The sequence below is a fragment of the Pteropus vampyrus genome, unplaced genomic scaffold (genome assembly GCF_000151845.1).
Source record: "Pteropus vampyrus isolate Shadow unplaced genomic scaffold, Pvam_2.0 Scaffold170, whole genome shotgun sequence".
NCBI lineage: Eukaryota > Metazoa > Chordata > Mammalia > Chiroptera > Pteropodidae > Pteropus > Pteropus vampyrus.
Window position 1 is genome coordinate 2,148,942 of NW_011888951.1, and position 27,899 is coordinate 2,176,840.

General features: G+C 47.9%; 1 protein-coding gene across 4 annotated transcripts in view; it reads right to left on the reverse strand.

Moving 5' to 3' along the window:
• Positions 1 to 19,912, reverse strand: part of ACOT11 (acyl-CoA thioesterase 11) — a 49,000-nt gene extending 29,088 nt beyond the window's left edge. For 2 of the 4 annotated variants that reach the window (XR_002782848.1, XM_023536801.1), the window contains exons 1-2: positions 19,637 to 19,912; positions 5,152 to 5,246 (exon numbers count right to left, since the gene is read on the reverse strand). Coding sequence is in view for 1 of the 4 variants with exons in the window: in XM_023536801.1 (XP_023392569.1) it covers positions 5,152 to 5,199 (48 nt within the window). In the remaining 3 variants the exon portion in view is untranslated. Of the gene's footprint in view, positions 1 to 3,538; positions 3,675 to 5,151; positions 5,247 to 19,636 lie in introns of those variants that run through there. The other 2 variants (XM_011370430.2, XM_023536802.1) reach the window with 2 other exon arrangements.
• Positions 19,913 to 27,899: the final 7,987 nt, after the last annotated feature.

Genomic DNA, 27,899 nt, shown 5'->3' on the forward strand with positions numbered 1-27,899 from the left:
AACAAAAGAAATGAACAAACTAAATGAAAACAGACTCACAGATACAGAGAACAAAACTGGTGATTGCCAGAGAGAAAGGGGGTTGTGGGACTGGATAAAAAAGTGAAGGGATGAAGAAGTACAAATTAGTAGTTTCGAAACAGTCAGGGGGAGTTAGAGTATAGCATAAGGAATACAGACAATATTATTGTAATAGTTGCGTGTAGTGCCAGATGAGTACGAGAGTAATTGGGGGATCACTTCATAAATTATATAAATGTCTAACCATTGAACTGTATACCTCAAAGTAATATAAAATAATAACAAAAAGTTATTTTAAAAAGTCCTCCAAGATCCCACACAGACCACTGCCAACCTCCAGTTTTGCTCAAATCATGTGACCCCAGCCTCATGGGCTTCTTTCAATTCCTCATACTCATCATGCCGCCCCCCACCACAGGGCCTTTGCCTGTGCCATTCACTCTGCCTAGAGTACCCTTCCCTCTTCTCTTCATCTCTGCAATGCCTACTCATCTCCCAGTTTCATTATCTCTTCCCTCATTCTCATGCTCCAAGCACTGTGTACCTTCCCTCTGTAATGAACGACAATGTTCATTTAGTTGAAGTTGTATTTGACTGACACCAGACCAGAAGATCCACCAGGCAGGAGCCCTCTCTCTCTACGGGACCCAGCACAGAGCCTGGCTGTTTGTAGACCAAATGAATGAGCTCGTTCAGTGGGTTTCTGATTCCCATCAATGTCACCCCACGTACACGGGAAGAATACAGGCCATGAGGCCAAGCAAGCTTCCCCAGTAGAGGCCCAGCTCCCACCCTGCCCCTTCACCTCATTCTAGAATAGAGTGCCCCGAACATCACCTGCCTCCCTCCAACTCCAGGATAAAAATAACCTTGTCTGAAATCTGACACCTATCCTCAGCCTGAGTCATCAAGAGAACTCCCACAAAGAAGGCTGCCAGGGGCCAGAGTTGGTGGAGAGGACATTTCCTGCTTTCTCATTCCTAACCCATCTGACCCAAAGGCACATATCTGAGGTGTTATCCTTGGTGAGGTATACAGGGGACCTAAACCCAGAAAAGTCCCAAGTCATGTCCAAGCTTCCCCTACTCTGTACCATACAGCTGGGCTTAGGCACAGGTTTCCCGCCTCTACCTACGTAGCAGCCCTTTCCTTCACCATGAGATGAGGAGGACTTCACAGATCGATTACAACGACCTGCTTGTATGGCTGGGGAGACTGAGACACGGGAGGCTCTCTGTCCAAGGTCTCAAGTGAAAGGGCCTAGAGTCAGGCAGACCTTGGGTGAGTTATTGAGAAACTGTGACAGACACGGTCACCCCATCTCATCCGAGAGTAGTGTGAAGATTAAAAGAGATCCCAGAACTGAAGGCACCTGGCTGTGACATGCTGTGCACAAGCGTGGAAGCATCCGTGTGAGTAGGCTGGAGAGGGTGGAGCAGTGGGCTGGGCCGGGATTTGTCTTTCCTAAACCACCACAGGCCCCAGCAGCCTGCGTTTCTCATCTTTGGGGAAGTGGAAATGTGGAAAGAGAGGAACGTGGGACTGTGGGTTCTGGAGCGGGGTAGGCTGCATGGGAACCCCAGACCTACCCTCAGAAATGCAGGGCGGCAAGCAACTTGCTTCCACCTCCACCAGTTATTCATGTGTTCGGCAACAACAGAGCTCCCTCACATCCCATATCCTCACCTGTAAGATGATATCAATAAGTACTTTGCAGAGCTGTCCCGAGACGCAAAGGAGGGGACATAGGGAAAGTGCTTTGTAAACTGCAGCGGTCTGGCCAGGAGGACAAGCTCCTCACAGAGCCAGGGTCTAGGTGGGAAGGCAGCAATGGAACAAGGGGTGACCTAGGAGGTGCTGCTACACTGAAGGGCAGCGGGGACCTGTGAGCATGTGTGTGGAGCCTGCAGAACAAAGGACTAGCTGTGTGCGGCCAGGGGTTCAAATTAACTGCAGCCAACACTCTCGTTCCCTTTTCTTTGTATTGTTTGGGTACTGTCCCAGCAATATGCCCCACGACTAAGGACTGAAGGGATGAGAGCAAGTTTTGTTTTGTTTTTGTTTTGTTTTGTTTCGATCTCCCTGGCCCCAGCTTCCTCATCTATAAAACTGAAAGTGTAGGTGTGCAGGTGAGACTGAGACTGATCACTCTCTCTCGCTTAAGTATGTAATACGTGCCAGGCACTGTGCTAAGCACTTACTTTGCATTATCTTGTTCAATCTTCACACGGCACTAACAGATGAATGTTGTTAGTATTCTCATTTTGTAGAAAAGAGACTCCAAAAGGGGAAGTAACTTGCACACACGCGCGCGCACACACACACAATCACACAGCAACTCAAAGCCTGAGGCTGTTCGGCTCCTTTGCTGTAACTGCCTCTCTTGCCTGATAGGCATGGTGGTCACCGCTGCAACTCAGGCATTTGTGCCAGGCAAGGCCCGTCCTCACCACACATGCCGGGCCAGGACCCGTATAGGGACGTTCTCCTCCCTGCCCACCCTCAAGTCCTCTGCAGGAAACAGTGATGCTATCAGTACCTCCTACCTGTCCTACTGGATGCTCAAGGCCCAGAAGCCTATCAGGTGGCCACCATCAGAAGAATACTGTAAACTGTGAGCTGAACACTGTAGTTCGTAAATTCTCAGGTCTCAGGAAACCTCCCAGAGACCGGGGGCTCACTCCCTATTGATGCAGACCCTGCCACTGAAGAACAGGTCTTCCTATCAGATTCTTCAATCCCATCCCCCCACCCTTCTCCGTAGCGCTGCCAGCTGCCTCCTTGTGGCTTCCTCTTTTGGGGCTGTTTGCCACCTCCCATCCCCTACCTCCAGCAGATGCTACAAAGAGACAGGAGAGGTCTGCACACAGGCAGTTTAAACCTAAATCTTATGGGCCCCAATCACTCTGATAGTATATGTGGCCCTCAGGGGAGCTACTCTGATAGCACCCAGCCTGAAACTCACATTCACAGGCAACACCCCCATGATGGAGCTCCGGGTAGTGAGCTGGGCCTTTCAGGAACTGTGAAGAACAGGCTCAGCCTCTCTCTTCATCAGAGTCCTTCCTGCCTTCCCTGTCAGACAGCCAAGGCAGCTGCCTGACACTGCCTCTGGGTCACCATGGCAACAAGTGGCCAGGTGATAGGTCAGGCCCTGTCACCCTGCCAACAACCCTGTTTAACCTTGGAGCTGGAAACAACAGCTACAGGCATCACAAGTCCCCTTTAGGAGGGCATGGGAGAGGGAGAGAATGAGAAGAGGGAAAGGAGAAGAAAAAGGTGACAGAGACAGAGAAAGAGAGACAGAAGGGAAACAGAGGGAGGGGAAAGAGAGACGGAGATTAGAAAAACCGTGTGGTCAAATAATAGAGGCTGAGGCTGGTAGGGAACAGAGGAAGTAAAAGAGAGAAGGAAATTTCTCTCTCTCTCTCGCTCTCTCTCGCTCTCTCTCTCTCTTTCTCTCTCTCTCTCTCTCAAGGGAAGTAAGAGAAGCAGGAAAGGAAAGGGGCTCTCTCACCTTCCCAGACTGTACACATTCCTCAGGCCTCAGCTGCTCCTCTCAGCCCCGCAGGGTTCTGGCCGCAGCTGGGACTTCCTGCCCCAGGAAGCTGGCAGCACGTAGGGTGGCCCCCTGGAGGCCCAGCACTTCTCCAGTCCTTGCAGGCCCCTCCTGTTGAGGGTTGGTATCTTCCCCGCACTCCACCTCCTGAGGGACCCCTTCCCTTCCTGTGAGACCCCTTCCCTTCCTGTGGGACCCAGCCTTTCAGGCAGCACCCTGGGGCTGACCTCCCCCACAATCCCCAAGGCCCCAGACATCCCCAGTTCTCCTGCCTGCCCAGGTCTACGGTCCTCCTTGTCTTCTTTCCCGCCACATTCAGCTTTCCCTTGAACAACATGCCAACTTTTTCCCACAGAGTGTTCAAGAAACCATTCCAAAGCAGAGCTGGATTGTGATATCCGTGAACACATTCCCTTACCCTATGTGAGGAGTGGACCAGGCCTTAGAACGAGGCCTAACGAGGAGATGCCCACCCTCAAGGGGCTGCTTCTAAGGCCTGGAGTCACCAGGCTTAAGGGTATGACCCAGGGCTGGCCCAGCCCATCTCTGGCAAGGGCCGCTGACCTGAGCAGAGCAAGGTAGATGGATGGCTCTCCACAGGGTGCTTACCACACACACTCCAGGTCCTTCCCTCAGCCTCAAGCTCTCTGGCTGCAGGTTACCTGTCCTAGTCCCACCTCCACCCCTATGCGCCCTACACTGTCTCAGAGGAATCTGAGCCCACGGGAGAGCTTTGCTGAAGAAATGATGATCAGGGCACAGAGAGAGAAGGTAAAAAACAGGAAGGCCCAAGGGGCTGGCAAGAGGGCAACAGAAGACAAATCCGCTTGGAATCCTAGCCCTGCCCATCTCCCTGGGTAACCATAAGCCATTTACTTAAGCCACTCTCAACCTCACTTTCCATATCTATAAAATGGGAATAAAAATATCATAGAGAGGATTCAATGAGATTCTATGTGCAAGGTAGTTAGAATAGGATCAGACCCTTTAAAGTGCTCAAAAAGTGTCAGCTCTTCATGTTGTTAAAAAGCAAGGCATTATAAATGACACAGGAAATCATCAGAGCCAGGAAGGGCCTGCACAGGTCTCTGGGGATAAGAGACACCCATCATGACCATCCAGGCAGCCCTCGCAGAGCCCTTGCCAAGGCTGAGGATGAAGGCCCACCTTCAGACAGACAGCGGAGCTTTGGGGAAGCTCCCAGCAGCAGTGGGGGACAATCTGTCTAGCACCGGGGCTTCATTTCAGCCATGAACCAAGATGTTGAACAGAAAGGATTCTGAGGAACTCCACAGAGGCCTCCCACAGATGTCCATATACAGTCTAACCAGACTCAGGGACTGCTGGGCCTTAAGTAGATGTGACAGAAAGGCTTAAGACCCCTCACGAAGGAAATGACTTCTTGGAATAAAAGGTGGCGATCACTAGAAACCAGCTCCAGATCACTGGGAACAAGGCCTTCCAAGCATAAGGAAAGAGATCACTGGGGCGGGAATAGGCATATTTTGCACATTTTTCATTTGCATAAATCCAGAACTTTGTAAGTGCTCAGTAAACATGTTAAATCGAACCTGAGAGGTGTCACCAGTGGACTGACATTTGTCTGCTCTGTTCAACATTTGATCAAATGGCTTGAATGAAGATATGCCAAGTCATAGATGGCAACCTGAAACGTAACAAACGTAAAACCAAGCAGATGAAAATAAACAGGATTCATGGTATTAGGCTGCATATATATTTTTCCGTTGCAGTCATTTTGCTTTAAGTTATATACATGCTGGGGTAGCTCTAGCTTAATGGTTGTTTATGAAAAAAACAAGCCGCATGATTTCACCTGTCCACAGCTCAACAGTGACAACTCTTGCTGTAACCAAATGGGCACCCTGTGATACTGAAGTCTTCTGCTGTGGTGAGGGGTGGGGATGTGTCTAAGGCAGGAAAGATTTAGTGGTGGGGAGGAGACACCGCTAGTACATGGCAGGCAGCATGAGGCCCAGACCTATGAAGGGGAACAGAGAGAACAGGGAGTGGCACAGGACGACAAGGCCCTAAGAGGGACAGTGAGGGGCTGGGCAACATGTAGCCTAGGTGACGGGCCTCTGGCTGCAGATCTAAGGGCTAACTGGGTCAGAGGACAGGAAAGGTCGTAGTCATGTATAAAACCAAGACCAGATGGGGTGGACAAGTTTAGAAAGAAGCCAGTTCTGGCTGGGGATCAACACCGATCCTTTTTAAAACTCTTGTTCATTTCTTCAAGGTGCTGGGACTATAGCATCGAACAAGACACAGACTCTTCTCTTATAGACAGTCAACAAACAAAAAAGCAAGATCATTTTAGGGAATGAAAAGTGCTACAAGAAAAAAACAGCGGATGTGACAAAAAGAGAAGGTGGTGGACAGGGAGGGCTAATTTAGGTTGGGTAATCAAAGAAACTTCACAGCCAAGATCTGAATGAATGACAAGAAGGAGTGATTTTTCAAGGCTCTGGGGGCACAGGGTTCCAGGTAGAGAAACAAAAGTGCAAAGATTTCAAAGAGGGATGAGGACAAGCTTGGCTGCCGGAGGAACAGCAGGGTGGCCAGGGTGGCTGGAGCATTTTCAGGGAGTGGAGCACAGTAGGTCATGAAGTCAAGGGAAAAGGCAGGGCCCTTGTCACCCAAGGCCTTGTAGGTCCCAGTGGAGTTTGGATTTTATTCCAAGTGTGATGGGAAGAACTGGAGGCTGTAAGTGGGGAGGTAGGTGACCTGACCTGGCATTTTAAGATCACTCTGCTGTTGTGTGAGGATGGATTTCAGGGAGAGGGAAGAAGCAAGGAGACTCCTCAGTGGGCCACTGCAGTCCAAGGAGAGATGATGGAGCCTGGGCTGGGCTAGTAACACTGGAGACTAGAGAGGTGACAGCCCCAGGGAGTACCTGGGAGGTGGAGCCAGCACAACTTGCTGATGGATTCCACCTGTGACAGCAAGAGTACGGGGGCAGTGCAGGGAGGACTCGGGCTTTAGACAAATGGCGGGTGGATGCCACATGGTGCTGCTTACTGAGTTGGGAGAGACCGAGGGAGAAATAAGGAGGGGGTGGAATCAAGAATTTTTGAGATCCTATTAAACACTAAAGAGAGATGTCAAGGAAGCAAATGAATGTTCAAGGTTAGAGCTCACTGGAGAAGAGGCGGCACCTGGAGACATGAGGGCATATGGGCATTTAAGATCCACAGCACTTGCAATCAGTCAAATATTGCTGCCAATTCTTTGCTTCTCTACGACAGGTCAGGTCTAATCCCCTCTGGAGCCTTGAGTCTGGGTAGTCGCCCATAGTGATATTTCAACTGGTGACTTCTGAGGCTAGATCAATCATGAGAAGCCTGGCAGCTTCCACCCAGGCCTCTTAGAACTCTTGCTGTGGTGAAGCCAGTTGCAAGGTGAGGTGAGAAGTCTGATCACCCTGAGTCCATTGTATGAAAAAGCTCCAAGCTCCATGTGGGTGCTGGGAATGACAGTCCCAGCTAGCCCAACCTTCTGGCTATGCCAACAGGCCAGATACCAGTGACACCACCTCAGACTCCCTTGTCATGCCCATCTGCCAGCTGAATGTTACCAAGTAACCTCCATCAGTGCCACGGAGAGCAGAAGAGTCACCCAGCCAAGCCTTGCCCGAATTGCTGACCCACAAAATCTCAAGATGTAATAAAATGGTTCTTGTTTTAAGCCACTAAGTTTGGGGGTAGTTTGTCACACAGTGTAGTAACTAGAACAGACATCCAAGGCGAGAGCAAAGACAGCTATTGAAAGGTTGGGTGGGAGGAGGGGCCTGCAGAGGACTGAGAAGGAGCATTGGGCAATATGGGAGGAGAACCAGGAAAGGGTGGGTCTCCAGAAGGACAGGCACCTGCAGATCCAGGGTGCTGAGAATTCAAGGTAAGGGAGTGGGAGGGAGGGCAGAGAGAGAGAGGAGTCCAGTCACGGGGGATTAGGGAACGCAGGAGATACAAAGAAGTGAAAGCAGGGACCACATAATACTCTTTCGGAGATTTTTGTGGGAAAGGGGAGCAAAGAAACGAGAGAGGAGTTGGAAGGGGACCTGGGGACAGGGGAGAGGTGTAGTTTGCCTGGATGCTAGGAGGTACTAGAGCTCATTTGTCTGCTAATGGGACAGAGCCCGTAGGAAAGGGGTCCTCCTGAGCCAGAAAGCTGCTACAACACAAGGGCTGCCCAAGAACTGCCCTTGCAAAAGCTCAAAGATCCTTTCTTAGAAATTGATGACTGTCAATTATTGTGCACTTTCTGTGTGCCAGGCCTCACTCATCCTTTGGGGTCCTTTAATTCTCAACTCCACTCTGAAGCAAGAGTCCTCATTCTGTGGTTGAGGAAAAGGAAACTCAGACAGGGAACATGGAAGGATCCACCCAAGGACATATGGCCAGTAAAAGGCAGATGAGAGATTGGTCTTCGGTTCTCTGACTCCAGAGCCTGGCAGGGGTCGTGCTGGGGGGACACCAGCCCTGAAAGAGATCCAGTCACCAGCCCTCAGGACTTCTAGCACTTTGAAGACCCTCCATGGGTTGCCTCTCATCACTCCCGCCTTTCAGGTGACAGGAAGAAAAGCTGACCAGTTCATCCCACCTGGGCTGTGGGGATCTCAGCACCCCCACTGTCATTATCCCAGAGCAGCCTATCCACAGGGCCAAGCAGGTTCAGAAGTCTCTCTCAGCTTCTCGACTGCCTAGCTGAGAACCAGCTTGCTCAGTGAGACACATCTCTTAGCCCGGCTGCCCGGAAGCTCTCCTTTTATCTTTAAAAGCAAAGTAGGGTGGGTAGAGGCCAGGTAAACTCAGAGCCCCAGGAGGCCCTCAGGGTAAGGAGTGGAGTGGTGCGGGGAAGGGGGGCGTGGACAATGCTATTCTCGCCCCCTTCCCGCTCTCTTCAGGGGAGGGTCCCTCTCCTTGCCTCAAAGTCATTTAACCCTCAGGCCCTTTCCTCTCTCTAGGCCCCCATTCCCACATACCCCACTGCTCTTAAGGCCTGTAGGCATGCCATTCAATCTCTTGAAATTCATCTTCTCTGTATAAATGCCAGCATGGAGCTAACCTGCTTGGCACAAGGCAGACTCAGGTGACAGGGACCATTATTTCTCCTGTGTCCCCATGTTACAGAAGAGGAAACAGGCTGGGAAAGTGGTAGCTGCTACCAACTAGATAAGAGCCAGCTAGAGTCTTCTGACTCCAGACCACCCACCTATCCCTCCCTCAGCTCCTGGGTACCATATCCCCAGAGAAGGGTCTTTCCACACCCTCCCTAAGGAATCAAAAGGAAGTAGAGACCCACCTGGTTCAGCTCAGCCCTGGAGTGTGCTGGAAACCTCAGGCTGCTTTAGGAAGGCTCAAGGGCCACTCCTCTTCCAACCTCTGACCAGTTTCCAGGACTGGGAGCTGGGCCATACCTGACTGGCCACACCCCTGGGGCAGATCACAGCCTGTTGTAACTGCCACTCCCATTGTCTAGAGGATGATGCCAAGGAGTAGAGAGACCTAGGGTTTGGCACCACCACCTGCAGTGAGCATCTTATCCCAAGTGAGGGGCCACAGGGGAGGTGCTGCCAGCCAGCCTGCTGACTCTCTGGGCTTTTGGACAACCATACCAGGTAAAGCAGGTACACGTGCTTCCTAGATTGTAAAGTAGGTACACACAGGAGGAGACACTAAACTCCTTGAGGACAGGGGCCAAGTCCCATGCACCTGTAGAGTCTCAGTGCCTCACTACATAATTTTCTTTTCCAACTCTATTAAGAGATGATTGACAAATAAAACTTGTAGATATTTAGGTTGCACGATGTGATGTTTTGATATACATATACATTGTGAAATGATTACCACAATCAAGAGATGCTTAATATTTAATGTCTACTGACATTAATTAATGTCTGATTTGCTGAGGTCAAATTATTACTATTGAAGAAGCCCAGGACAGGACATACATATTACCCTCAAGGGGTCACTGACAAATTCTCTCCCCAGTCCTTGTAGAACAGGCTCTTTCCCACATCTCATGCACGAGTGGCTCTGACCATGCTTCCTGACCTGGAAAAGCTTTCACGTCTAACTCATCACCTCTTCTAGGGAGCCTGCTCTGCCCTTAAACTGCGAGGGGCTACCTCTGGGCTTCTCTCTGTCACAGCCTGGCCACACTGCTGTCATCATCAGTTTGTTCCTCTCTCTGTCTCCTCATCAGCTTGGGGCACCTGAGGACAGGTCTAGCATGACTCATGCCTGTGTCCCCAAAGCACCAGACTCTGGTCCTTTCCATCACTGCCTTAATGCCACCTCCTAGCCAAAAGGAAGCTGCTCCTGGGGAATGGCAGGAGCACACAGGCCCACAGCCAGGGAGCTGGCAGAGGACCCAGCTGCCAGCACCATCTGTCCCTGGAGCCACAGGACAGAGCAGGCACAAGGCAGCAGTGTCAGTTCCTCAGGTCAGCCAGGTCAGCCCAGGACAAGGAGAAGAGCCACAGCACCAGGGCCCCTGCCCAGGTGCAGCTTAGTACCCTAAGACAAGACTTGGAATTCTTTAACTAGTTCAAAGCAGGTCAATGCCAGAGCCTTGGTTTTCTTATCTATAAAGCCAGATGAACACCAGTAGCCTGGCAGAGCTGTTGGGAAGTTTAAATATGCCTGACACTTAACAAGTACCCAACAGAAGCTGTCTTTTACCATCTCGTCAGACAGCCAACCCTGTCATTGACCCATTGAGGAAACTGAAGTACAGATGAGATGAAAAGAAAAGAACCAACATTCACCATGGCCGATTATGTGCCAAGTCCTATGTTCCTCCTCCTAAGTCTTTCATCTTGCCAATGATCTAACAAGAGCATTGTACAGGAACAGGCCTAGTTCACAGATGAGGAAACTGAGGCTTATAGGGGTGAAGTTAGTTAGTGTCTGCAAGGCAGCTCCCTGGACACTTACACTGTGGGGCAGAGCAGTGAGGCGCCATCTGGAGGCTCCAGGGATGCCAGTTCTGCCTCACCTGGACCAGGTACAGGTAAAAGGCACTAGGGCAGCCTTCCTTGAGGCTGGTGTGTGCAAAGTGGAGGGAGGCAGGTAGCCCTGGCTCTGCATCGTCAGTATATGACGATGGGCAACGGAGACTAGGAGGGGGTGGGTCTGAGTGTGACACACAGTAAGACCATATTCTGGGGGCACAGAGGCTCCAGATGCCTTCCTGGTCAAGACAGAGGCTTGAAAAGGGTCCTAGACCCATAGATAAAGGTTCTGAGTCCCTTGCCAGCTGTACAGGCCTAGGAACATCATTTCGCTTCTCCATGCCTTATCTGTACCAGGGGCCTGATCCTATTGTCCACCTCCCTATTATGGGAGCTCTGGGTAGATGGGAATGTGGCTGGGACCTTCAAGGTTCTGGCCATCCAGAGGAGAGGAACCATGATGATGTGTTTTCCTAGGTTCCTGAGCTCAGCGTGCAGGGACTGCGTACCTTGGCACCAAGCCTGGAGGGCCAGAGAGTCCTCAAGGAGAACGCAGTCTAGCGGCAGGACGATGCAACATACCACATTCTAAACCCCAAACCTTGCCTACAGGACCCACACACCCAGCCCGCAGCACATGGCAGCCATGTCTCAGCTCCTTTCAGCTGCTCTGCCCTCACTCACTCCACTCCAAGCCACACTAGCCTCCCTTCAGCAGCTCAGAGGCACCAAACTCCCCTCACCTCGGAGCCCGCAAATGAATGCTGTTCCCTCTGCCTGTAATGCTCTTCCCTCAGCTCCTTCCATAGCTGCCTCCTTCTCGGCTGCTAGGTTTCTGCTCAGTTGTCACCTGCTCAGAGAGCTCTCCCCTGACCTCTCTCATTATTCTCTAACAGTTCTCTGTTCTCCAGATAGCCTCAGTTTAATCTCAGCGGTTCCACTCACTAGCTGTGTGACCTTGGGCAAGTTACTTAACATCTCTGTCTCAGTTGTCTCAGTTTCATCTTAAATACGGGCACGATACCATCATCTACTTCAGTGTTGTTATAAGGAATAACTTATATGCATGCTTGGCATATAGCTAACACTTCTTATGTCGCATTCACTCCTCTTACAGCACTTAGCACAGATTTTCCTTGTGCATTTCTTTGACCGCCTTTTCACTGTGTCTCTGTCATTAGCTGTCAGCTCCATACACCAGCCTAGGTTCATCACAATGCATTCAGCACCTGACACATGCTAATCCCTGTGGAGGAAACAACTAAAGTCAGGACAACATCCTGAGGAAACACCATTAATTTGGGGGCAGGCAGGATGGGGACTTGAAGGGGAAATGATGGCTAAGCCAGGTTTTGAAAGGTAAAGAAGAGCCTCCAGAGGAGACTAAGCACTACGGGTGTCTGCCCACAGCTGAGACTGGGGTTCAAATGTGGCTCTTAAATAGGCCAAAGCCAAATGGCCAAGTCTCGCCTCTTCCTCCAGGAAGCCTTCTAGGACCACTTTAGCCCCCTTCTGTGCTACCATTGTCATTCATTCATTCAGTAGCTTTTGCATTCCTACTATATGATGGATACACGTCATTTTATGTCTACGGGCCTCCCTTCTACCTCCACACAGTGAGATCCTCAAGGCAGATGGCCCCTGCCTTTCACCATCAGGACCAACCTCAAGGTGATACACAAACCCTTCACAACTGTCCAGCCCCCTAGGATGTTAAGGCTGGTTGGGGACCTCAGGGACAGCCAGAGAGGGGGAGCACCTAGTCCAAGGTTACAAATGAGCAATGGGGTAAAGATAACATTCTAATCCAGGGTGACCAAACGTTGTGCCCTCAACCTCCCCACACTCTGAACTAGACCCCTAATGAGGCTGTGGGGCTGGGTAGGGAAGAGCACCTCCAGTTGTCCACAGGTTCAGGGTGAAGCAGCGGGTCACCCAAGGGGTGTGGAGCAGCGTGTAGGTCTGTGGCGCATGAGCATGTGCACAGACAACAGCGCTGTTTCTAACCTTTAACCACCCTGTCGGCGGCACTGCTCGGGCACAGGGCTTCTCAGGGGAACTGGCACAAACAGCCCCATCCTCATTTCTGGGGTAAACAAGGTTCCTGGGCCCCAGTGGGAGCTGAGCCAGGCTAGAATTCAGGCTGAGCAGAGATACCCAGCCTCCCAGCCTCCCACTAGAGTGCCAGCGGTACCCTGCCAGCCCAGGAGTGTGGGACTCAGTGCCCAGTGTAGACTGGCCCTTGGATGGGGTTTCCACTGAGAGAGACTGGACAGGGAACCTTTCCAGCACCAATGAACAGGCACTCAGTGCTCTGCTAGCCCCCTACCTCAGCTTGGCAGCAGACTCACCACCTTGTTCATTCATTCACTCACTCACTCACTCACTCACTGTGCAGCGTTTGCTGGGTACCCAGTGGTGGGTAAAAGCCAGAACATTCTGACTCCGAAACACCCAGTGCCTGCAGAAATGAAGGATACTGATGAGGGCCTATGGTTATCTGAGGCCTCCCTTCTGCTCCCGGTTTTCTAGTCCCCAGTGAAGAGAGTTTGGTAGGGTTTTTTGGATTGCTTGCTGTTCATTAAAAATAGCTTTGGTAACAACCCAGAAAACAGTCTGCAACCCTCCTGTATTCCCGGAGAACTAAGAGAATTCAGGAGGAATTCAGGTCCAAGGTGACCTGTCACCCGGGCAACAGTCCAAAGGTGGCCATCCAGATCAGAGTGTTCTCAGCCAGCATGAGGTCGCTGGTGTCACCTTGTGGGCCCAACTTCCACACCCCACACCTACCTCCACTCCTAGACTCAGTAGGAAGTGAGGGACATCAAGAAGAAACAGAATGCTAACTGGGCTCCCAGTCAGGACGTGTGGGTCAGAATCTCTGGGCTTTCCTCAGGATGAGCCTCAGGTTCCCTGTGAGCTAAAACCCTGGAGCCAGATTGCCTGAGTTCAAATCCCAGCTCTGCCACTTCCTACTAGTGTGATCCTGGGCCAGCAACTCAACCTCTCTGAGCCCGTTTCTTCATTTGGGATATGGGGATGATAACTCTATCTACCTCACAGAGAACTGAAGGAGTTATATGTATGGTCTGGTACCTAGCATGTCAGCACTGTGTATGGATTTGTGCTATAAAAGGGTATCGTTATCTCCTATAAAATGGCAGTCATACAGATGGGGGGAGGAGATAAATAAGAGATTTCTTTATTTGTCCCTTTTAAAAAGTCTTTCTCCAAAAATAACCTCAAAGGACACTCACTCTACTCCCAGCACACTTCTGCCAGTCTGTCTTGAACCTTTCTCTGTTCACCAAATCAAAAGCTGGCTGAGCTCTTGGGTCTGTCTGGTGTCTCAGTATTTAATCTCAGCTCCAAAGTCCCTGCAGGTTTTGGGGAATTGTTCTCTGCAAGGTCACCTTGCAGGACCGGTTTCCAGCAACGCTCACTTGGTCCTATACTTGCTCTCCCAAAGAGGTTTTAGTCCCCAAGAACGCCAGGCTTCACCCTGTCACACTCACTTGCACATACACCCCAAGCCCTGTAACGGCTATCAACTCCATAGCCTTTGAGCCCTGAATCTGAAAGTTAAACACTGCACAGCCACGGAGTTCAGACGCCCTGGCAGAAACACACACAGACCTCCCGGAATAGAATTTCAGATGAAAAGAACTTGCAGAAGATGAAGGCACTCAACATAGCCCACCCTCTGGAACCTAATGGTCCCTAGGGCTTGTTTGGGGATTGCTGCTTATAATAAACCAGCCCAGGGGTCCTGAAATTTCTCTATCCAAAAGAGAGTTAGAAAATGGCCCGTGGAATATGAGAGGAGCTGTAGAACTTGACTTAAAATGGAAACTTCAATTCTCTTTTAGGATTCCAGCTTCCAGTTCCCTTCCCTTTGCCTCCCCCTTTGCCTCCCCCTTTGCCTCCAATCCACCCCCAGCCCACCCTCCATACCCTTCGCAGGTGATTTCCGACATTCTGGATCATTGTGGCTGAAACCCTGCTAGCCGGTCGCTGGATTACAACACCGTCCGAGAAAGAGACGTGGGTCACCTGAGCAACAGCTAGGCTTCCAGCTCCATATGAAGCCTGTCCGCCTCTCCTCCTGCTCCTCCCCCCAGCTCCCGCCCCTCCTGAGCCCCAGTCACAGTCTCCACTCAGACGGCCCTCTGCCCCCCTTCTCCTAGAGCCCCACACAGCAGGTTCCTGTGCCTGACCAGTGGAGAGAAAGCAGAGAGGCTGCCAGCTGGGCCACAGCCACATCAGGGGGCACTGTGCCCACCCACTGGGTACCTAGCTAGATACTCTCTTAGCTTCCAGCCAAGGCCAAACATAGTCACCCCCACTTCCAGCCCATGACATCCTCCCCAAAGGGTCTCTTGGCTCTGGGGTCACTCCCAGGGGCCGGGAGTTTCCAGTTCCCTGGCTCCGGCCAGACAGACTGGCAAACGGGCACCAGATTTCTATTCGTCCATAAACGATCAGGCCAGAAGGTGGCAGGAGGCCAGAGATATGCCAGCAGTGTCCCAGAGAGACACCAGACCCACCTGCTAGTACTCTTCACTCTTGAGAGTGCCACCCACTCCAACCCCATGGCTCCGGGTTGCTGGCATCCAGCAGCTGCTGGCCAGGGATAGGGCACACCCTCCACTGCCTCAAAATAGGCAGCATGACTTTTCTAAAAGTGGCACCTGCCAAATCCCACCCCATTGGCTTCACAGGACTCAGCTCCTGGGCATCTACCCTACCCTCTTTGTAGCCACTACCCACTGAGAGACCACCAGGATTTTCTCTTCTCCCTCTCACTTCTGCAAGAGGCTTAATGAGGGCACCTTGACACTCATGTTGGACTGCTTATGACATAGCAATGAAATAAAGTGCTTGGTGGTTAAGCAGTGAAGGGGGGTGGCAATCTAGGCAGTCAAGCTGGATTGGACATGCGGATCGTGGATCAGGACTAATAATGATCTCCTTACAATAACCCAGCACCTAACTGTGTGTCAGGCCTCATACTGGTCCTCATTCCAAAACCACCAGGAGGTCCCTTGGGGAAGGTCCCAGGTGGCACAGCTATTGAGTGCAGAGCCATACTGGAACAGAGGTCAGCTCAATTCTGAGGCCTCTGACCTTTCCTCGGCCCCTTATTGCCTCTAGTTCACTCACCACACATCTAATACTGTCTCTCCCTGAGCCTAAGACACCTGGGGTCTGGGCCTGGTTCTTTCACATAATTTGCTATGTGACTTTTGGCATGCTTCCTCCTCCTTGCTTTAAGGGTCAAGGACATCCCTATGAGCTTAAAGACTGCAAGATGGTCTAAGGATGAGAAAGAAGATGGTCCAAGGATGGCACTGAGGGTTAGGGCAAGCCAGGAGGCTTCCTGAAGGAGGTAGCTAGAGCTAGCCTGAGTACCGAATGGGTTTAGATAGACTGAGAAGAGAGGTGGAAGTAAAGGCCTAACAGGAACAGAACAGGATGCCATCACAGGCAGTGAAGAGCCTCGTCTTGCAGGAAAAAGCTGGGAATCTCTAATGCCAGGCAACAGAGATTAGGCATCAAGAAGCCTCTGGGAATGAGAACATGCCCAACATGATAAAAGCCATGTGAGGTAAACTGGACAGGAGTCATGAGACCACCCTGGACTGGTAAGGAAACCAACCCAGAAAGAGAACAGCTCATCTCACTCAATCCTCAATCTCACTGGATTCAGGCAGGAGGCCAGGACAATCTCAGGGTCCTCACTAGGCAGATGAAGTAATAGAAACTAGAGAGCTTCTGGGCCCAATCCCAGCCTCTCTCCAGAATCATAATGTTTCAGACTCACTGGACTCTGTCTGGTCCCTTCCTCTCACTGATGGATACATTAAGGCCCAGAAATGAAGAGTGAGCCCCCTAAAGTCACAGTGAGAAAGTAGTCTAGAATCATCACTCCTGACCTCAAGTCTAGAGCACTGTCCACCCCGCCCCACAACAAAACATAAAATAAGAGAGGCTCTAGTTAGACTTATGAGAGGATATCCAGCAAGGTTCAATTAATATTATTATCAGAAACAAGCAACAGAGAGCTAGATCCTTCTGCAGAAGCCCCTCTGGCCCACAACAGTCTCTCTCTTCTCTGCTTTTTATTACAGAACTGACTCATGTCTCATTAGACGTCCTGTTCAGTATGTTACTCCAGTGACTATTTCCACGCTCTTTGCCTCACCTTTCTCAGCCCCCTGAGGGCTGAGACCTCATCTTACTCCTCTTTGTGACCACACCCCACCAGCTCCCAGACTAAGGCCTTAAATATGGGAAACATGAAACACACCTGGATGAACCATAGTCCTGGAAAGGCAGACTCAGAAGAAGTCATAAATGGTAGCTAGGTCAGCAGTTCTCAAACTTCAGCCTGCATCAGAATCACCCAGAGGGCTTGTTAAAATACAGATTGCTGGGCCCCACCTCCAGTGAAGGTTCAGTCAAGCCCAAGAATTTATACTTCTTACATGCTGATGCTACTGGCCCAGGGACCATACTTTGAGAAGAGCCAGGTCAGCCCTTCAGTTTTACAGCTGGAAAGAATGAGGCCCAGAGATTTTAAAGGCAGCTCTTGACAGTATATTACTATCATCATCATCATCACTGTTATTGCCATTATATCCCTGTCATTAGAGCCCTTCTCACATGCCCATTACAGTGCAAGCACTTCTTATACTTACCACCTTTGGGCCTTGCCCTAAGAGGAAGGTACTATGATTATGATTCTCCTACAGAGGAAAAAACAAAGGCAAGGAGTCATTTGTCCAAAGTCAGCCAGTTGACAAGAGTTAACACCAGGATTTGAACCTGATCTAAGTCCACAAGTTTAATCACCATTCTATATAATCTGCTTACAGTTTATGCTGACCAGGGAATTCTCTAGAGGTTCCTGAATCCAGCAGGTTCATTTCTGGTATGGGATGAGCTTGTGGTGCCCTCAGACCAAAGGCCTGGTCCTTGAGTAGGCCTCTGGGGCAGCCCGCATCTGCGTCCTGCCTCTTAAGCTTTGTCAATCTGGAGTATTTTCTCCCACAAACATTTCTTTCCTCTCATTACATCCTTCATCTGGCTCAACCAATGGGGCCTTCCTGACTGCAGGACAAACGTCTGCGTTAATTCTTCAGGTCCACATCCCAGCTCAGTGACAAAACACAATGAAATAACATCCATCTATATTCCACGGTGATACTGGGTCGTCACTGTCAGTCATGGGTCTGTCTCACAGGGCCAGGGACCTCATCTGCGTCATCTGAGTCCTAAGCACAGGATCTGTGCGGAGCAAGGGTTTAGTGACTAAGTGATAGGGAAGGAAGGAAGGGAGGGAGGAAATAACCAAATGAATGAGTGAATAAATAACCAAACTCCCAGGAATTCCCACTGCTGGGCCTTTTAGCCTTCCCAGACAGGACCACAGACTTTCTGGGGAGGAGGGGACTTCTGACATCATCCACTTTGCTCCCACTTTCAGCACTGTCCTAGCTGAACCAGTCCATGGGCCAGAACCTACAGCTCTCCCTTCTCCACACACACCCTTAGTATCCCAGCGTCCACTTACATACTTCAAAGATTGAAGAGCTTATTCCATCTAAGGCTGCCTGTACAATTAGAGAGCTCTAATAGCCAGAGGGTCTTGCTATCACCCCATGACTGTGGCTCTGGGTCACCCAGAACAAAGATGCCAATGTCACGGGCCAGGGGAGCCCTGGCCTCCCTGTCCACACTTACTTCTTCTAATCCTCTCAAGCCATGCACAGAGCTTCCACTGCTGCCTCACACACCTGAGGTTTCCTCTGTTCCTGCTGTTCCCTCCACTCTGATGCCCTCAAATAACTCAGTATCCAAACCCTGCCTCCCATCAAAGTCCAGCTCAAATGAGACCACCTCTAGGAAGTCTTCTAGGTTCCTCCTAAGTGGAAATTACATCCTCCTCCTCTGCACCCTCAGTCCTCACACACAAACACACGCACACAGTCCTTTATTGCTCTTCATAGCCCTTTATTTCTCTCTTAGGCTGCTTTTTCTCTTAAATTGGGTTGGTTTGTGCTAATTTCTCCTTGACCTTGAACAAGATGGTGATGATTCATCAGAGTATCCTGACCCCCTCCCACCAAACACTCGGAACCTTGATCATAGTAGATGCTCAGTCAGTGTCCAGAGAATAAAGGAGTGAGTAATTGGATGGGAAAGAATAAAGGAACGTATGAGTGAACAGAAGTAAATAAAGTATAAATGAATGATCTGAATGAATGAATGAATGAATGAATGAATGAATGCAAGAATCCTCTCCTGTTCTCCAAGCTAAAGACTCACAGTTCCTTCTGGGGGCCCCTTGGGCATGGCATGACAGAATAAAGGAAGTTATGGGAAAGATGGGGTTGGAGACAGGAGGGAGGAATAAATAAAGGGAGTAGTGATACCAGTAAGACAGGAAGTAGAGGCAACCTAAACATGACTTCCAGGCCAGGCACCTTCAGAATCGCAGCCCTTTAAGGAGAAGCTGAGCTAGGAGAGCAGTGAGAAACCAGTTCAATGGTCCATGGGAAAGAAGACCGCCTGGTGGGGATGGAGAGGAGGGAATGCCAACAAGTCATGGAGGCCAAATTCAAGACACTGTCCAGCCAACCCTGAACTCCATCCTACCCAGAGGGCTCCACATGCCCCACCTCCCCCTCTCTCACCACCTTCTCCCGTGGGGGCTGGACTCCTCCTTGGCCCAGCTGCTGAGGTCTGGATCCAGTCTGACTGCCTGGATTAAGCTCTTAGGAAAGCTGCTCGCAACAGGGGCTAGTGCTCCCCACTCCACCCCAATGTGTGCCCAAGCGAGTCGACAGTGGCTGTACCCTCTGGACTCTCTGGGTCTTACGCCCGGAGGCCCAGCCCAGCCCAAATCACAGATGCTTTCTGGCCCACTGTGGGGTTGAGGCAGATCTGCTAGAGTGAGGACTGGGACTGCGAAGGAGGCCGCAGGGAAAGGGGCCCTGGACAGCAGGAGGCTCTCAGGGAAAGGGGCCCTTCTGAGGCCCGGAGGTGGGGGAGGGAGCGGGCGGCCGGGCCCTTACCCAAGTGGCGGGACACTCTAGACCCAACAGCTTGCAGGGCTGAAGCCAGGGGAGTCTGCTGGGAACGGCGGAGACGGGTCAGCGGAGTATGGCTCTGAAACAGGCATCCGAGGCTGCAGGAGGCTGGAGGAAGGCGAGATGCAAGAAGCCGCCCAAGCAGAGGCACAGGAGAGAGAGGCCCGACGAGTTCCTGGACTAGTCTGGTCTCGTCCCCTCCCCTCGCCACGGTGGGACGGCCCCGCTGCTGCCGATCCTGCGGATCGCAAAGGGCCAGGGCACCCGGACTTGCGCCAGACACTCCGCCCCTCTAGGCAGGCGTCAGTCCTGGGCGCCCGACAAAGGCGGAAACGCAGGCGCTGAACCTGGCGTGTCCACGTGGAGCGGGGCAGGCTCCAGGGTGCAAAAGCCACTCCTTGTTACTGCTAAACCAGCATCTCATTGTCTTAAAAAATAATACCTGCTATTCCTTCACACTTTTATTGAGCACCTACCAAGTGCCAAACACTGCTGCTGGGTGCTGGGATGAGGTTCTGAGCAAGACACAATGTCCTTGCCTTTATGGGTATCCATAGAAAAAAATTTTAAATGACCTGTTCTGAAAAGAACAAAGAAAATGAGTATCATCCATGATCTCTTCACTCAGAGAAAATCAATGTTGATATTTTGGGGTCCGTGCTTCCAGCTAGACTAGAACCGAAAGATGTAGATATGTTGAACGTGGGGTGACACCCCTCCTCCCCCTCCAACGTGTGTATGTATATGTGTTATGATACATAATATGATATGATATGAAATATATGCTATAATCATAGCATATTATAGGCATGCAAGAGCCACCTAGAAACATCTCCATCAGTGTTTGGGTTTAGGATACCGGCTTGTCTGGTAAACTTAGAAGGGACCTGACAGAGAACGAAGGTGGTCCCTGAAAAACAACCTATCTGGGGAGGAGGAATTTGTCAACAGGAGTGCATTCTACACCAAGAACAGGGAATGAAGGGATCAGTAATTCCAGACACCTCACAGAGGCTGGCACTTGAACTCATCTTGCCCCGGCCCCTCTCCGGAGAAAAGGGCAGCCCGAAGGAAGAGAGTTGCCATGCTGAGCTCGTCCACACTTGGAGCCCAAGCAGCCCTCTAGTGCCGACCTCTGGCTGTGTAACCAGATGGGGCACTTCCCCTTGTCACGTTGCCTAGGCCATGCTCTCGGAGCACCCTAAGGATGAGCTCTCAGGGCTGGAATGATGGGCACCCCAAGCACGGGGCCTTTTGGCCACAGCCTTGGCAGTAACACAGGCCTCTCTTTGGTTCTGCTAGCAGCATTAATGCAGGTGCTTCAGCTCAACAGAGGCCCCAGGTGTCAGCAACAGCAAATGACATCTGAGATTGCTTTCTAAGTGCAGTGAGTCACATTTGGGGACTCCCAGAAACATATGGGCAGGTGGACTTTTCAGGGCAGGGGAATCCCCACACTGGCAGGATGACTCTGGGCTGTCGTAAACCATGGTTTAATTTTAATGTGACACTATTTGTAATCAAACAGTGAATCCTAGAGATATTCAGGTTATTTTTAAAAAAGGTGACCATACTAATACGCTATTTCGCAATCTAATTTTTTCCTCTCAACAATTATATCTTTTCATAATTTTCATTGCTACATAGTATCACTTCTTATGAATCTATTGGAATTTATTTAATCAATCTTTCATTTTGCTTTTATAGCTTTATTGAGCTATCATTACATACAATAAACTGCACATATTTAAAGACTACAATTTGATGAGTTTTTACATATATTTTAGATGTAGTATAGATATATAGACATATCCATGAAAACATCACCATAATCAAGGTAATGAACATATTCACCACCCCTGAAGTCTCTTTATGGCCCTTTGTAATCTCTCCCTTCTGCTCCACACTGCCCCCTCCCGTACATCCCCAGGCAAACAATAATCTGCCTCTGTCACTCTAGATTACTTTGTATTTTCTAGAATTCTATATAACTGAAATCATGCAGTATGCGTTGCTTTCGGTCTGGCTTCATTCACTCAGCATAATTATTTTGCAATTCATATATATTATTGCACAAATAGATAATGTGCTTCTTTTTATTGCTAAGTAGAATGCCATCTTATGGACATACCACAATGTACTTATTCATTCACTTATTGACAAACTTTGGGTTGTTTCTAGTTACTGGCTATTATACAAATAAAGCTGGTATGAATATTCATATTCAAATCTATGCGTGGACATAAATTTTCATTTCTCTTAGATAAATTCCTAAGAGTGGAATGGCCCTGTCATATGATGGATGTATGTTTAACATTTTTTAAGCTGCCAAAACTTTTCCAAAATGTTATCATTTCACATTCCCACCAGTAGTATATGAGAATTCCAGTTCCTCCACATCCTCACCAGCACTTGGTATGGCTAGTCAGTTTAATCTTAGCATTTCAGTAAATTCATAATGGTATATCATTATGGGTTTGATTTCTATTTTCCGATTCATTAATATTATTAAGCACCCTTTTATACACTTATTTGCCATGATCTGTGTATCTTCTTCGGTAAAATGCCTATTCAAATCTTTCTCCATTTTTTAGAAATTGGATTGTTTGTCTTATTACTGAGTTATAATTGTTGTTTGTATACCCAAAATAACTGAAAGCAGGCTCTTCAAGAGATATTTGTACACCCATGTTCATGACAGCATTATTCATGATAAGCAAAAGGTGAAAGCAACCCAAATGTCTGATGACTGACAAATAGATAAATTGTGCTATATACATACAATGAAATATTATCCTTAAAAAGGAAGAAAATTCTGACACACGCTACATACAGCATGGTTGAACCTTAAGGACATTATGCTAAGTGAAATAAACCAGTCCTAAAAAGACAAATACTGCACAATTCCACTATACGAGGTTTCTAGTCAAAACCTTCCTATAGAAGGTTTATAATTTTGGCTTTTACATTTAGACTGTAATCTATTTCAAATTAATTTTTATATCTGGTGCAAGGTACAGATAGAAGTTTAAATTCTTACATATGGCTATCTAGTTGTTCCAGCAGCATTTATTGAAAAGATTTTCCTTTTCTCTACTGAACTGCCTTAGCACCTCTGTCAAAAGTCGATCAACTATATGTGTGTGGGTCTATTTTTGAACTCTCTGGCTTATTGATCTGTATATCTTTAAGCCAATATTACATTTTCCTGACTACTGTAACATATAATAAGTTTTGAAATGAGTAGCATGAGTCCTACTTTGTTCTTTTTCAAAATTGTTTTGGCTATCCTGAGTCCTTTGCATTTCCATTTAAATTTTAGAAGCAGCTTGTCAATTTCTATTAAAAAATAAAGCTCACTTGGATTTTGATTGGGATTGTGTCGAATCTATCAATCTGGAAAGAACTGACATTAATACTGAGTTTTTCAACCCGTGAACATGATATCTCTCGCCATCTGTATAGGTTTTCTCTAACTTCTCTCTGCAATGTTTCGTAGTTTTCAGCTACAAGTCTTGTGCATCTTCTGTCAAATTTATTACTAAGTATTAATATATTTATACTATTATAAATATACTTTAAATTTTTCCATTTCAATCAGAATATTGCTAGTATGCAGAAATAAAATTGCTTTTTTGTGCATTAAACATATATCTTGAAACTTACTAAACTCACATAGTTTTAGTAGTGTTTTATAGATTCCTTAGAATTTTCTACATAGATGAGCATGTTGTCTGCAAATTAAGACAGTTTTACCTTTTCATTTCCAAACTGTATGCCTTTTATTTTTTTGTCTTGCCTTACTGTCATGACTAGAAACTCCAGCACAATGTTAGTAAGATCCTGACATTTTCTCTTTGCTCTTGATCTTAGGGAGAGGGCATTTATTATTACTTAAGCATTTATTAATATTTAATTCCTTTGCTAGCATAGCTAGCAATAATCTTACTATACGCAGAAATAATTAAGAAACATAAATATATCCCACTAAACCCAGACTAAATGCATTTCCAACAACTTTCCTTTAGTCACATCACAAAAGCACACCACCACCCAATACAAGTAGAAGTATTATTATGAAGGAGAAATCAGAGTAGAAAGAGACGGCAGTCTCAACTGATTGGGTTTAAAATACCTTACGCTTTCAAATCTTACATAATCACATGATTATGTAACTACGTTGCATTATAAGGATTGGCTGAACTGTCTGCCCTTCTGTACTAGACTATGTTCAGCCTATGGACAGTGTGAGGACTTATTCTTCTAGGCCCTAGCACCTGGCATCATGTCCCAAAGTAGGTGCTCAAAAAATGTCTGTCAAATGGCTTGTGTGAGCATGTGAAATAAACCTTGGACTGAAAGTTAAAGAATCTATGTTTGAATCCAGCTTTGCCACTAATGAGCTCTATGGCCTTGAATTGATCATGTCACCTAATTTCCTTGATCTTCAATTTCTTCTTTTTTTTGTAAAAGCCTTTTCTAAAATATAGTTGTATTTTAATGATTCTATTTACCTAAGAAATGTACATAGATGGTTTGAACATTAAATAGTACTATCTAGTCACTGTCTGAATTTTTAAATTGTAAAGGTTGTTGACACTAAATTCTGTTCTATAACTATAATTATATCTTCAAAGCTTTGACTATAGATTGATATATATTAATTCAGTCTTTACTTATTATCAGCTAGGGGAATATTAGTTATATCAGAGCCAGTTGGATACTGTTATATTTCCTTTATTATTATTTATTATTGCTTTTCCTGGAGTTAAAATTACTTTTGTTTTTTCTTGTACTGTTTTCCTTATTTTATCCTTACCCGTTATATCTGGACAGGTACACCTCTCTGGGTATCTCTATCACTGCTCTATCATATCAGATCCACTTTTTTTTCCCTCAGATCCTTCCATCCTCCTATTCCAATTTGATCTGGTCGCTCTTTAGATTTATGGACAGATCTATGGTCCTTATCGCTGTTTGCAAATATTCTGGTTCTCCACCTAGAAGTATGGTAGAATTGCATGTTCTTGACTACTGCATAGTTAGGTTGGGCCATGGGACTTGCTTCAGCTAAGTCGTATGTTTTCTTTTAATTGGAGGCTTTAAGAGTCAGTGCATGATTTATCTCTTCTCTTTATGGTGATGGGGAACATTCAATATGGTGGCTGTGCTAACAGCCTCAGTCCTGGAATGAGAACATGGAGCAGAGTCCCTGGCTGGCCCATGACAGACACATTAGCATGAATGAGAAATAAACCTTTGTTGTGTTAAACCTCTGAGACTGTGGAGGTGTTTGCTTCCTCTTCATAACCTAACCTCTCTCAACCGACATGGAAATTGGTACCAGAAGTACACTGTGGCTGTGACAAAACTTAAAATATGTGGTATTGAGTCATGTTCATGCAGGGAGGAGCAAATAAAATGTTAATGGAGGCAGGGGTGAGACATTTGGTAAAACTATGTCCTGCAGTAGGTGGGAGGGCAGATCATGAACCTAATAAACTTTTAGCTCAATGAAAGAGGTTGGAAATAGAATATTAGTAGTGTGTACTGGATGCTGTTGGCTGTATTTAGCAAAGTACTCCAAGAAAGATAATGACTTAAGAAAAGAATTGGCTAGTTTGCAAGTAAGAATAAAATGAAATAGGAAGAGTCAAGACATTCAGAGACTTGCAGGATTGCTTCTCAATCCCAGTGTATAACATATGAAACCTAGAAGAATTTTGAGTGAAAAAGGCTAAGTGAAAACAAAAGTATTGTCATCACCCCCTTGTTAAAACCTCTAAATGCATTATGCTGTCTCATAGTAAAGGTCTAGTTAAGGGTATGGCATGAGTAAATCTTTCAATTGGACAAAACAACTGAGGAAAAGGGAACTAAAGATGTGGCTCTCCCACTGTATCAGGTCCCGTTAGAAAGACAGAGCCCGTACTAGGAGTCTCAGACAGAGGGGATTTAATTTAGGGAATTGTTGTTACATGGCATTGGAAGTCTGAAAGAACAAAAAGAGGATGCCAATATAACCCAGATGTTAATGACTATAGGAAGCACCTACTGCTCCTAGGGCTGAGGTAATCAGCTACTAGTAATTGCCAAAAGCTGCTACTCTCTTTATGACTGGGGAGTAAAAAGGAAGAGGTGTGGTTACCAGACCTAAGTTTATGTGGAGCCCTCTTGGCTACTACTCAGACTTCTGAGGGGGTACCACATGGCTGCTGTGTGGACATTTGAGGCGGACACCAAGTAGCTGGTGATGGGACCTCTGGAGAACTGGTCTTCACACTACTAAGAGGAGTGGTAGACTGATACTGAAACTTCTGAGAAGACATGATGTGGCCGGTGCTGTGAATGCCCAAAGAAGCTGGAGGTTGAAGCCATAGCTGTTCTTTGCTACTGGAGGGATGCTAGTAGGTGCTGAAATCGGGAAGGAAATCCTGCTTCCCCTTCTGCCACCTTTCGATCTCCTGCCAGCCCCTCCCATTGGAAGAACCTAATAGGCAAGGACACCTGGGAAACGATGGTTTACTGAGTTCCAGTCAACACAGGCAAAAATATATAAGGGTGAGCTTGGAGCTCAGAGAGAATAAGAAAACAACGTCACACCCAGCAAAGCATGCTGGTCCAAGCTACCCACATTTAAGTCAAGGAGATATGTAAGGTATATAAATGTCGAATCACTCTGTTGTGCACCTGACACTAAAATAATATTGTATGTCAAATATAACTAAAACAGATTTTAAAAAATAGTTTTATTAAATAAAGATAACATGTAACTGTAATCAATCAATCAATCAAGGAAGTATAGGAGTAATAAAACAAGGAAATAGAGCAAATCTATTATATATCTAGAAAAGAACTTTGGTTGTGGCTCGCTGGCATATGGAATTGCCTAGAAACAAACCAATAAGGAGTCAACTAAGTTTGCGAGAAAGTTCCAGTCTCTAAAGAACTACCAGCTTGAGCTAAGAAACTAACTGTTCAATAAAATGGCCCTGGGGTCCCTAGCCATCTATGGGCAGAAACTTGGCTGAGAAAATGACTCAATGTCCAATTCCCCAACATTCCTTTGAGATGTGGCCAAGGAGGAGGATGGAAGAGGGAAGGACCTCCTACAGAGCCCTGTTGAAGCCACAGAGAACGATGCATAAAGGAGCTATTTCCAGGGAGTAGAATCTGGGCCTACCTAAAGAATATTTTCCATTGTCATGGAAGGGAGCCCGAAAAATGTCTGCCTAATGGAATTTCAGATTTGCTAGGAGCCACTGTCTGCTGCTGTGTGCCTCCTATTCTTGACCTTTCAGAATAAGAGTGTTTATTATAATCACTGTGTTCCAGTTCTACCATTTACGCTGAGGGTGAGAGAGCAGCAGCAACCATGTCTTCGTTTCTCCAGTTCACTTCTCCCGGTTAAGATGAGCCACATCTGGACCTGACTTAGAAAGCTCTGTGCATCATTCAGAAACCCTGCACCCTGGACAACCTTAAAGGCAGAAATGGTGGACAAGGGCATTAGGGCAGAGAGGACAGCTTGTACCAAACTGTACAGGTGTACGAGAACACAGTAACTCTGTGCTCTGGAACAAAGATGTGGGGCACATCACCCCGTCTTTGCACAGCCCTGTTTGTTGTTAGAAAGTTTGGCTTAAGGTAAAAAAGAATGTCAGAGCTGTGAGAGTCCTGAGAGACCAACTGGTCCCCACTTAGAAACAGAGACCATGTCCTGGAGAGGGGAGGGGACTTACCCAAGGTCACAAAAACCTGCATGAATGCAACCAGAACCCAGGCCTCCTGACTCATTATGTTAGGAGTGGGTTTCCCCCTACCAGGCTCATGAGCACCCCTCCTCTTCTTCCTGCTCCCCCAGCCAACCTGCAGCCAGGCCATTGAGCTCTCAGAGCCCCCCAGGCACTTCCTGGGCTCTCGCACAGTTCATTTTTATTTACTCCCTAAAGCACCCCCACAGCATCTGACCCCTAGAAATTTTAGACATCCCAAGGAGAATAGCAGCTTATAACCATTTGCTAATTACACGTATGGATGTCACTTAATTCATTTAGCTAATTAGCCACTCAATGAGCACCACGCACCAAAGAACTGTAAAAGACAGGCATATGGTGAGAGAGGGTGGGGGCCGGGAGCTCAAGCAGCACGCAGGGATAGGGGAGGCATGGTGGCTGCAGCTCCTCCCCACCCCTAGATGAGTGGAGGGAGGCAGCTTAATGGCAGGGGGAACGAGCTGCTGTTGCCG